Source organism: Talpa occidentalis, unplaced genomic scaffold (assembly GCF_014898055.3).
Source record: "Talpa occidentalis isolate TD23 unplaced genomic scaffold, MPIMG_talOcc4v2.1 talOcc4.9, whole genome shotgun sequence".
Taxonomy (NCBI): domain Eukaryota; kingdom Metazoa; phylum Chordata; class Mammalia; order Eulipotyphla; family Talpidae; genus Talpa; species Talpa occidentalis.
In genome coordinates this window covers 28,570,378-28,581,864 of record NW_023605305.1, presented here as the reverse complement: position 1 = coordinate 28,581,864, position 11,487 = coordinate 28,570,378, and the positions used below count along the sequence as shown (strand labels likewise).

The 11,487-nt window shown below is 51.1% G+C and overlaps 1 protein-coding gene across 3 annotated transcripts in view; it reads right to left on the bottom strand.

Annotated features, from left to right (window-relative positions):
* Positions 1–3,944: 3,944 nt before the first annotated feature.
* Positions 3,945–11,487, bottom strand: part of MAST2 (microtubule associated serine/threonine kinase 2) — a 138,134-nt gene continuing 130,591 nt past the window's right edge. For 2 of the 3 annotated variants that reach the window (XM_037500979.2, XM_037500981.2), the window contains 11 exons: positions 10,900–11,001; positions 10,565–10,687; positions 10,254–10,363; positions 9,450–9,604; positions 8,688–8,971; positions 8,382–8,579; positions 7,440–7,666; positions 7,136–7,258; positions 6,586–6,722; positions 6,264–6,457; positions 3,945–5,980 (listed from right to left, as the gene is read on the bottom strand). In XM_037500979.2, coding sequence (XP_037356876.1) covers positions 4,473–5,980; positions 6,264–6,457; positions 6,586–6,722; positions 7,136–7,258; positions 7,440–7,666; positions 8,382–8,579; positions 8,688–8,971; positions 9,450–9,604; positions 10,254–10,363; positions 10,565–10,687; positions 10,900–11,001 — 3,161 coding nt within the window. In that variant the 3' untranslated portion in view covers positions 3,945–4,472. The remainder of the gene's footprint in view (positions 5,981–6,263; positions 6,458–6,585; positions 6,723–7,135; positions 7,259–7,439; positions 7,667–8,381; positions 8,580–8,687; positions 8,972–9,449; positions 9,605–10,253; positions 10,364–10,564; positions 10,688–10,899; positions 11,002–11,487) is intronic. The other variant, XM_037500978.2, reaches the window with a different exon arrangement.

The window sequence follows — 11,487 nt, the reverse complement described above, 5'->3', positions numbered from 1 at the left end:
GCTATGAATTTCCTAACTTTTCCACCACCAAAACTCTCTGTACCTACACACCTCCTGTCCCTCATGTGTTAACATTACAAAAGGTAGTCTTCCTGGGCCTCCCCGGTGGCGCAGGGTTGAGCGCTGGGTTGCGAGGCTGCCGAGGCGCGATCCCCGGCTGCTTCCCGGCCACCGGAGGAGGGTCCCTCATGGCGCAGACCTCTCCTGCCACCCGCTGCTCCCCTCAGCAGTGTAGTTTGGTCCTTCTGCCTGCTCTGCTCCCCGCTCTGGCTCTGGTGGGTTCTCTCACCCTCCCGCGCTTCTGACTGTACCCAGTGCAGGCAGGCAGGCAGGCAGGCAGGCAGGCAGGCAGGCAGGCAGGCAGGCAGGCAGGCAGGCAGGCAGGAAGGCAGGCAGGAAGGCAGGAAGGAAGGCAGGAAGGAAGGCAGGAAGGCAGGAAGGCAGGAAGGCAGGCAGGAAGGCAGGCAGGCAGGGAGGGAGGGAGGGAGGGAGGGAGGGAGGGAAGGGAGGGAGGGAGGGAAGGGAGGGAGGGAAGGGAGGGAGGGAAGGGGGAGAGAAGGAGAAGGAAGGAAAGGAAGGAAGGAAAGAAGGAAGGAGGAAGGAAGGAAAGGAAGGAAGGGAAGGAAGGAAGGAAAGGAAAGGAAGGAAGGAAAGGAAGGAAGGAAAGGAAGGAAGGAAAGGAAGGAAGGAAAGGAAAGAAGGAAAGGAAGGAAGGAAAGGAAGGAAGGAAGGAAAGGAAGGAAAAAGGAAGGAAAGGAAGGAAAGAAAGGAAGGAAAGAAAGGAAGGAAAGAAAGGAAGGAAGGAAAGGAAGGAAGGAAAGGAAAGAAAGGAAAGGAAAGAAAGGAAAGGAAGGAAAGGAAAGGAAGGAAAGGAAAGGAAGGAAAGGAAAGGAAGGAAAGGAAAGGAAGGAAAGGAAAGGAAGGAAAGGAAAGGAAGGAAAGGAAAGGAAGGAAAGGAAAGGAAGGAAAGGAAAGGAAGGAAAGGAAAGGAAGAAAGGAAAGGAAGAAAGAAAGAAAGAAAGAAAGAAAGAAAGAAAGAAAGGAAGAAAGAAAGAAAGAAAGAAAGAAAGAAAACATGCCTCTATAAAAATAAAAAAAAAAAACAACCTCTTTAAAAAAAACAAAAAACAAAAAAAACAAAAGGTAGTCTTCCAACTAAAAAGCCACTCCTTCTGTATTTTGGACCCAGTTTTCTCCCACTTTCTCCAAAGCCACCATGATCAATTCTTTAGCTTCTGTTCAACTTTTCACCCATTGACATTTAAACACGGTTGGGTGACATTTAAACTCCACTTCTCCAATCCTCAATCCTTTTATCCCGTTATCTCTTTTCTCCTCTTCAAAGCCAAGTCTTTTGAAAAAACTGTCTAAATTTATTTCATCTCCTCAAGCATTTCAGTTCTGGATTCTTCTTAGTTCTGCTACTAACTGAAATTGCTCTCCTTGATATGTTTTCAAAAACCATCTGTATTGACTGCTTGTCCATTATGGAAAATTCTCCCATGGGCTCCAATGAAGACCCATTCATCTAGCTTTCCTCTCTCCCTTCCTTCTAATTCTCTGGACTTCAGTCTCATATTCTTCCTGCTGCCTCTCACTCACGCCCTTTCCCTTTTCTCCACATCCATGAATTCACCTACCATCTCCAGGCCAATTCTGTCCTTCATTCCTTTTGCGCAGACCTACTGCGAGGTAAGTCACATGTAGCCCAGTGATTTACAGGGTCATCACCTGGCCCTGGTTAAATCACATTTTACAATTCAGTAAATATGAAATAGGTAATTCATCTAGTTGTGTAACTCAATGTAGTTTATCTTTGAAACCTTCCTCTGCTTCATGTCTATGTAAAACCCATCACCAACCTCTATCAATTTTACCTTCAAAATATCAAAGACATCACTTCTCTTCAGCTTCACTACCACTTCTCACTTTTGTGTACTGCAAGGCTTCTTTTCTTCCATTCTTGCGCCCCTCAAATTCATTCTTGTTATAGCAACCAGAATCATCTTTTGAAAATACACACCTGAAACTGTAAAGCCATTAAATAACTTGCAATTGCTTTTAGGATACATGACAAAATTCTTAAAATGGCCTGGCTTTTCCCAAGTTCTAGATCTCATTTCCCACTTCAGTTCCTCTTCACTGGTTCCCTCCACTTAGGTAGTTCCAATGTCCTGGGTTTTAACTTTTCCCTTCTGCACAATCTTCTATTCCTGTGGCTTTCATTACCACCTGTTTGCTGATAGCTGCCCCAATCTGTTTCGGCTTCCTGCACTTTTTCCTCCTTGGGGGGAACCTCACTATTGTCCCCATTCAGATACCATAATGGATCACTGCATTTTCTGTTCAGTCTGTTAACCCTATTCAAGTCTCTGTACACTATAGCCAGTGATGTTACTAAAACATAAATCCCATTATACCATTTCCCTTCAATTACTTCTCAGAACTCTCTCACTCCCTTCAGGTTAATCTGGCAGTGTTTTTCTTAAGGAGAGAACATTGGCACTGGGAGCAGTCTCCCTAAGATTGGCAGGATGCATAACCTCTCAGTGCCTACTCCTCCCAACCCTCATTTCCAACCCCTCTAAGGGGGCAGTTCCTTGCTTCCATGAACTGCAACAAGATTTGCCCTTATTTTCTGGCCTACCCTCTTCACCTATAGGATGGGGCTTCTAACTTGATATGCATGAAGGTCTCCCCCAGGCAAGCACTTCCCAGTGTCCAGTAACAGGCTGGCAGAGGGTCTGCTGTCAGTGAGCAACCAAAGGAAGAAAGTTTTCATGGCTCACTGGTGGGCTCTGCCACCACAGTCAGGGTGCGCCCTCTGGCGGCACAGCTTTTCCCCAAGCTAGGTGATGACGACAGCGATGCCTGGTCTAGAGGCATTTTCCTGTCTCTGGGCATCCTTTGGACCTAGGCGTGGATTGTGTAGAGCAAGCAGCAATTTCCTGAGTCCTGCAACCCCATGGTGCCATCTGACTCTCCCACACAATGGTCCCACAAATGTCCTCCCTTTGCCTTCCACACTACTCACCACCATGTGGGTAACTCACTGGGAATGGTCCACCTCAGCAATGTCCAGCTACTGTGCTGAAGATTGACTGACAAATAGACCAGAAGGGCTCACTGGCTATAAACATTAAAGACTGATTAAAACAAAAGGCAGTATCTGTTTTCATGTCACCTGGCTTCTCAGCATTTTACCAAGCACTTCTCCCTCCAATTAAAATATCTTTCCTTTCTTGAATATTAAGACTCTCTTCTGGCTGCTTCTAAGTCTTTTTTGCCTATATCTTAGTGCTCCCCAATGTGTCACTATTGATACACTGATGGCTCTTAAATGTCTATCTTCAATCTATTTTTCTCTAATGAGTTCCAGACCCATGCATCTAATTATCTCTGGATGCCTCAGAGATACCTCAAATCAAATATATACAAAGTTCAACTCTTTACCTCACCACTTCTTACCCCACCTTGTTTTCTGGCTAAGAGTCAGGAGATAAGGGCCTCCCTGGTGGTGGAAGGGGTTAAGACGCAACCTATGAAGCTGTCCGCAGCCTCTGCAGCACGAGCTCGATCCCTGGCCGGCCAGGGAGCAACCCACATGGCACAGCAGACCTCTCCTGACTTGCCCACTGCTCCCCTCAGCAGTGTACTTTGGTCAGTCTGCCTGTTCTGTTCCCCACTCTGTCTCTGGTGAATCCTCTCACCTCCCCCCACACACCTCTGGCCTGTACCCCAGCTCTTGTATGCATAAATAAATAAATCTTTTTTTTTTTTTTTTTTGGTGGGACCCTCGCCGGCAGCCGGGTAACGAACCGGTGCTGCAGAGGTTGCAGGCAGCCTCGCAGCCCAGCGCTCAACCGTTGCGCCACCAGGGGAGGCCCCAATAAATAAATGTTAAAAAAAAAAAAAGAAGAGAGAAATGTGGGTTCTAGGGTTGAAACCTAAATTTTAATCCTAAGTCTGCCCAGGGTATATGATTTTGGGCATGTTAGCATCTGAAAACTCGAGTTCTCTTATTTATAAATCATGGCCTTTCCTGGTCTCCATCAACTACAGAAAGTCTAGACTTCTGGAAGACAATCAGAACTGGCCTTTACCTAACTCACTGACTCCATTTCCCCTCTTATTTTCAGTTTCTTTAACAAACCAGGAATACCGTATATGCTGTATTCTTTACCTAGACATTCTTTCTTATACCAATTCTCATTCTTCAAACCTAGCGAACTATTACCTATCCTCCGTCCTTTAGGTTTGAGCTCACATATCATTGTTTCTGGAAAACCAAGCCAAGTTATGCACTCCTACCCTGACAGTGGAAGCTGTCTTATTCATTCACTGTATTATCAGCAATATAGGACCTTGAGTTACACTTGTGTTGACTGAAGGAAAGAAGCAAACATAAGAAACATAAAGGTGGTTTCCAAGAGCGTGTATTACACAAGTCTGAGTGCAAGAAATGACAATTACTATGTTTGCTTTAAAAGCTCATCAGGTGCCAATACCAAGTCCTGATGCTTCTGAGGATGCCCTGGGTCTCGGCCCCTCCAGAGCAGGCTGGGCCCAGGCTCCTGGGTCAGTGGGCAGCCTCTGCATGGAACGTCCTGCCTCCTGTCACCTGAGGCATCAGGCACTTTGGTGGTACCCAGGGCTGGCTCCTCTTTCTCTGTTTGTGTACACTCGGGCTCCCAGAGCCAGCTTTGGCTAAGAACCCCACAAGGTGGACGGGCCAGCTCAGGAACATTGGGAGGCCGTGACTTCCCTGCCTGACTGGGACAAAGGTTCTCCGGGTGGGCTGGAGTTGTGTTCTCCAAATACTGGGGGCCAGGCAGTCCACCTTTCACTGTTGCCCCTCTGCTGGAGGCTGCTCTGTCTGGGTGCTCACTAAGTAATTTCCAGGACCATGGACCTGGCTCTCCAGCAGTGGAGGAAGAAGTGGAACAAATGGTGGAGAGGGGACAAAGTGCTGTTAGTGCCTGGGTGTGGAGGTGATGGGCATTCCAGCAGCCTTCCTGGGGAATGGGATCTGTAGGTCCAGCCCCACCCACGCTGGGGGCTGGTGTTGAGGAGCTGGTAGCCTCAAAGGCTTGGGGGGTCTCAAGCCTCCTCTGGGGATCACTAGGGCATTTCATTCTAGGAGGCCCCAGTGTGACCCCTGTCAGTGTGTCTGGGACCAATGGGCCCTGGCTCCTGGGGTTTCTGGGCAGAAAAGTTTCTCCTTCCTCACCCTCTCTTGCTCCTCTGAGAGGTAGATCCTGTCCCACTTCTGGGTTAGATATCAAGGTTGGCTCCTGTAGACCTCGGCTGTGCTCAGGTTCGTCATCAGTGTCATCCTCTGAGGAATCTACCTCACGGATGGCTTCTTGCTTCTGCAGTGACTCTCGCCGTTCAGCCCGGTCTTGTCGGAGGGTGCCTAAGGCCCGTGAGGGAACAGGCTGCAGCACCGCCTTCCCTGGTAGAGCCCCTTTTCCAGAGAGCACAGTCCTGGTCCCAACAATATCCAGAGGGTTGACTTCCCTGGGTGGCAGTTCCTTCTTTAGCTCAGGGTGGGGCAGGTCAAGGCTATGCTTTCGAGAAGTGACCAGCTTCTTCTCAGAAGCAGCAAGGGCAGCTGCTAGTTTCTCAGATGACTGTACCCTCTTAAGCAGTGGTGAGCGGGGTGGCTCTGCACTCTTTGGCCGTGAGAGTTGCCTGCCTAGGGGAGGTGACAGATGAAGCTTGGTGGGGAAGGCCTGAGCTCCGTGGCCTGATAGGGGCGATGGGGAACGCTGGGGTGAAGCTGCTGGTGGTGGAGAAGGGGTGTGGGCCAGTGGGGACAGCGGGATGCTGCCTGCTGACTTGCGCCGAGGAGAGCGATACTGGCGTTGAAGCTTGGGTGCCAGACCGTGTAGGGAGCTGGGCCGTGTGTGGCCAGAGCTGGCTGGGGAGCTGGGCACACTGGAGCTGGGGGAGCTGCTCTGTGAAGAATTCCCTCCCACTTTACACAGACAGACACACAGACAAAGGCAGAGCAATGTTAGCAGGTAGAAGTGACTGAGGGACAAGGTAGGGTCTCACCATACAATGTCCCAGCAGCATCAAGATTATCCCACTGGTAAACCAGATCCCAAGCTACAGAAACTAGGTCACCCTCCACCCATGTAACCTCCTCCCAGGATTGCTGGGTCTTTCAGGGAGTGGCCTAAATGAGTTTCAGAGGACTCAGGCACTGTCCTATCTCCCAGGGGTTGTCTCTGAAACCTGAAGGGGGCCCTTCATACCTGAATGCACAGCATCAGGGGTTACCCGGTAGCTCTGAGTGGGAGATCGAGGGGAAAGGCTGTGGCTGTGTGTGGGAGAGCCCGGCCCACTCTCCCCTGACGACAAGGAGCGGTTAAGGGAAGACAGGCTGCGACTGGTATGGAGGAGGGACGCCTGCTTGGTGATCTTCCGGAACAAGGAGCTCCTTTTTCTGCTGCAGAGACAAGAGTCAAAGGCTGTCTGAGCTGGCGCAAACAGCACAGTATACACTAGGGCTAGGGCATGGATCCCCAGCTAACACTTGGGTGGCTCAGAGCAGACCCCTGGGCTAAGTTGGCTCACCTTTCTTGTCCATCCTTGCCTCGGCTCCGCTTGCTCCTTCGGGCCATCTTGGCCTTGTAGCTGCCCTTCCGAGCTGGCCCCACTTTAATAGAGGTGTTCTCCAGAGGAGTTGTTGAAATAGATACTTTGTTTCCACTCTGGGAAACAGACCATGAAATGAGTCTTGGCTAAGGCAGTTACCTTGTTCTCACTCCTACCGCTACCCCTGCCCATGGTTGCAGCACAGCTTTAGCTTTGTCCTTGCATCAACGTTTCTGAACCACAGATTAGGAAATGACTCCAACTGAAGCCTGAGTGGTTTGGGGATGGGAAAGTAGCGAAGAGGCTCACCTGTCTTGTTCTCTAGTCCTATACCCAAGGATCCCTGGGTCAGTGAGGGTGCTACCTTCCAGTGAAACCCCACTGCTGTGGTTACACCCAAGTTTGGGTTTGTGTCTGTTTTTAGTGTGCAGTGTCTGTGCCCCACTCTCCCAACACCCCTCTGGCCACTCAGAGACTCACAAGGCTGGGTCTTGGAGGGACCAGAGTAGGCAGTATACCCAGTACTAACCTTCAAGATCAGCTCCACCACTTCTGTGTGCACCAGCCCATGCACAGGCTCACCATTGACATGAGTGATGAGGTCACCCTGGCGAAGCCCCGCCTCACTGGCTGGACCTCCATCTTCCACGTGCTGCCCCAGGGAGAGAACAGTCCTCAGCCTGGAGTCTGAGCATGAAGTAGGGGGCCTGATTCTGCTCAAGTTGTGTCCTCCCCACCCCTCCCCAGTGTGGGCAGGGACACGTAGGCCTTAGTACCCGGAAGGCAGAGAAGAGATAAAAGTGGGAGCCAACAGAGATGGTGGCCAGACATACCCACACCATGTGGTGCACAGTGTAGACATCCGAGTCACCCATGTAGACACGGATGGCCCGCAGAGTGAAGCCATACTTTTTGCCAGCTCGATGGATGATGATGGGTGGTCTTGAGCTGCTGAGGGCTGGCAAGAAGTCCCTGCTTGGAGAAGAGTCCCTGGATGATGGGTTCGATGACTGGGAATGTGGGGACATGGGGCTGGCCAATGGAGAGCAGGTGTGGTGTTCTGGGGAAGGACAAGCTAGGACTTAGTGGTCAGAATGCTGGCCTGGCCCATGCTCCCAACCCAGGCCCCTGCCTAAGGTGTTGATTCCAGGATAGCTCTATTTACCGAGAGATCCTGAGCCCAGGTTATGTTTCCCCTACAGCTTCTAGTTTTGTTTTGTTTTGTTTCCATTTTAAAAGGTTTATTAGGAAAAGGAGAAAGAAAAAGAGAGAAATCTGCATAGTCACAGGTGGGCAGGAGAGCTGCTCCCCTACATGTTCTAAGCCCTCTTGTGTGCCCAGACCCTCTCAGACCCCAAGAGATGGAGGTGATAGGGGATGGCTGATACCATTTACTGAATGTTTACTCATACATATCAGGGATAAGGTCTTTGTATGTATTTAAATGTCACAGTTAGCCTAGGAGTGACTACTATTAATATTCCCCATTTTTTGATGAGGAACTTGAGACTCGGAGGGATTAAGCAATGTCTCCAAGGTTAAAAGTCATTTAGCGAAAGAGCCATGATTTGAATATAAGCTCTCTGTCTCAGCTGACCTCTCTCTCCCACACACACAACCCCAACACCAGAGCGTAACTTTAGAGACGCTAGATTATAACAAAGGAGCAGTAGTGAAACACAGCCCCTCAACACACCATGCAGATGCACCTGCCAGACCCACAGAGCTTCCAACACCCTTCTGTGAATTTTATCCTAGTTCCCTGGGGACCTCACCTGAAGGGATGAGGAGAGACAGGGTTGTGGCTGAGGCGGACTTGATTACTTTGTTGATGGGGCGAGCCGACCGTTTTTCTAGAGAGTCCCCAGAGAGTAGCCGGTGGCGGGCCCTGCGCACAGCCAGGTCACTGATGGCCTTGGCTGTGGCTCCCTCAGCCAGCTGCAGGGTTCCACGTCCTCCTTGTGACTCCATAGCTGTAGACCCAAGTGAGCAATGAGACCTGCACTGCAGCTGAGTCTCCCCTCCCTGTCTCCCTGCAGTATCCTCGAGTCTAGGCCCTCTGGCCACCTGCTATGCCACACCTGGACTAGAACCATTGTTCTGGCCAACAGGCTCTTCATCCAGCTTTAGCCGCTGCTCCACGGGTCGTTCAGGGACAGGTCCAGATACTCCCTCCCCAGACAGGGGTGTGAGAAATCCTGTACCCTCCTGCTGCTGTCTCCTGGGGGTGCTGCTAGCCTCATCAGGGCCCTCGGAGAAGCGAGGCACATCCAGGAGACCTGAGCAGTGGCGTCGCACTGTCAGTGGAGGGCTTGAGTCACTCTCTGTATGGGACGACTCAGACACCGACAGCCGCTTTCGCAATCTGCAAGACACACGGCCTTGGGTGAGATGACCCAGGCAGTCTCCCTCCTCCAGCCCAGGCTTCCTCAGGGGCTAACAAGAGTTCTAAATCCCAGAACTTTTCAGATATTCCTCTAGGAGCTTGTTGGGCCCCTTGTTGGGTGTCCCCGAGTGGCCTGGTGCTAAGTCTCAGTGCTATCACCACTGTGGTCTGAGTTCAATGCCCCAGATGGCACAGCAGACCTCCCCTGTCTTGCCCGCTGCTCCCCTCAGCAGTGTATATCAGTAGATCTGCCTGTTCTGCTCCCCACTCTGTCTCTGGTGAATCCTCTCACTCCCACCTACATACCAGTTCTTCTATGCATAAATAATTAAAAAAAAAATAACTAAAAGCCCCTTGCTGCCACTAGTACTCCTCCCTAACAGCCAACTCTCGCCCATGATCTGTGACAACTGATGGTTGGTGTGTGGGCCACCATGGGTGAGCTCTGGGTGCTCACATCTCAGGAGAGCCAATCACCCAGCTCCGGTCTCGGCCCTTCAGTCCTGCCAGGCCATCTGATCGGTCCTCCTTCTCCTCACTCAGGCTGCGCTTGGTGGGAGGTGGTGTCCGGCGTTCCTCCAGCAGAGAGAGTCGCTCCATGCTACTGTACACCTGTGGGCACAGAAGATGTGCTGGGATGAGCTCCAACAACCACACTTCCCAAGGAGCAAAAAGTATTCTTGGGCCTCCCCGGTGGCGCAGCGGTTGAGCGCTGGGTTGCGAAGCTGCCCGCGGCCTCTGCAGCACCGGTTCGATCCCCGGCTGCTCCCCGGCCACCGGAGGAGGGTCCCACATGGCGCGCAGACCTCTCCTGCCGCCCGCTGCTCCCCTCAGCAGTGTACTTCGGTCCTTCTGCCTGCTCTGCTCCCCGCTCTGGCTCTGGTGAATTCTCTCACCCTCCCGCGCTTCTGACTGTACCCAGTGCTTGTATAAACAAACAAACAAATAAATAAATAAAACATGCCTCTATTAAAAAAAAAAAAAAGTATTCTTGACACCTGAGATCTAGAAACACACACACACACACACACACACACACAGCAGCTGAACATTCGAAGCAACAGCTATTCCACTGGACTGACCCGAGCTCACCCTAGCATTCCCTACGTCAGGGCTTGCAGTGGTTCTAGAAGCACCTGTCATATATAAGCCCAGTCCTTTCCTCCTCTTTTCCTAGGGCAGTCCCATTACCATCTGCCCCAGACACATCTCTCCCCACCCCTCTAGTCTGTTTTGCCTAGTCCAGGCCTCTAAGTCGTACCTTGCTGAACCTTGGAGAGCAGGAAGAGAACTGACGGATCTCAAGGTAGCCATCCTCACTCACTTCCTCCTCATCCTCCGAGTCTATGTGGTGGTATCTCTCCGAGCGGGCTGAGTCAGACAAACAGGACAATCCCCTGCAGAGGTTGCTGGGGGTGGTCTCCTTTTGACCCTACCAGACCTCAGCAGGGCCTGTAGAAGTTGCTCCCAATGTCAAGTTTAGGGAACACATTTATTTCTGGACCAACAGGCAGGATCTCTGCACCACTCTCCCTTTCTTCCCTCCTCCCCGCCCTGGCCCCTTGGCCTTACTGTCAAAGTAGCTGGTATCATCCTCTGATTCCAGCTGGGGAATAAATTCAGCCTTCTGGCGAAGCAGTCCTGTCCAATCCAGACCCGTAAAGAATGGGTGCTGCTTCACCTCATAGGCGCCTCCTGTGGGCAGGGAAGGCATGGGCAAAGCTATGGAGTCCAGTCAGCAAATTCAGTGAGAACCCAAACCTTGAGAGGCTAGGCCTAGAGGCAGAGCTTCTAGTACCTTTCCTCTGCTGCCTACAGGGATCAGAGCACTTTCCGGATCCAGAGGACTGCCTACCTCAAGTCTGACCCTTCCAAGAGGTAAGACAAGTTAGTGGGGCCTGCCCTACCTGTACCCAGTCTCTCCAGAGGGTTCTGATGGAGCAGTTTAGAGGTGAGGTCCTGGGCATCTGGTGGCAGTGCATCATCCCCTTCAGGCCACACAATCTCATCTGGAGAGTCATGAGGGGTAAGGAAAAGGAGGGAGATTAGAGAAGAGTCTCAGAAGTTGTGTATAAAGGAAAGGAGGCCAAATGGGCCCAGCCCAGAATTCCTGAAAGTCCAGCTTAGGATCCCAGTCTCTAAGTGCTACAGGTTCCTCTATCCCTTGGGGGACTTCACACACCCTAGACCATGGCTTGCTCTCTGATCCAGGGTAGGAACTGCAAAGCCATACTGCTGTGCTGAAGCTCCAGTTGACCTTGCCTTTATAGCCCAGACGTAGGTACACACACATACACAGAACTCACACTCACAGGACATGCATGTACACAACATAGCCACATGCATGCATACACGAGAGATACATGAACACGAGCAGAGCAAGTTCCAAGGAGACAGACAATGTGTTCATGAGCACACACAAGCTGCACCTAAGAGGCAAACCACACCAGTCATGCACACACATGAATCCAGAACAAGAACTCATAAGCCTCACA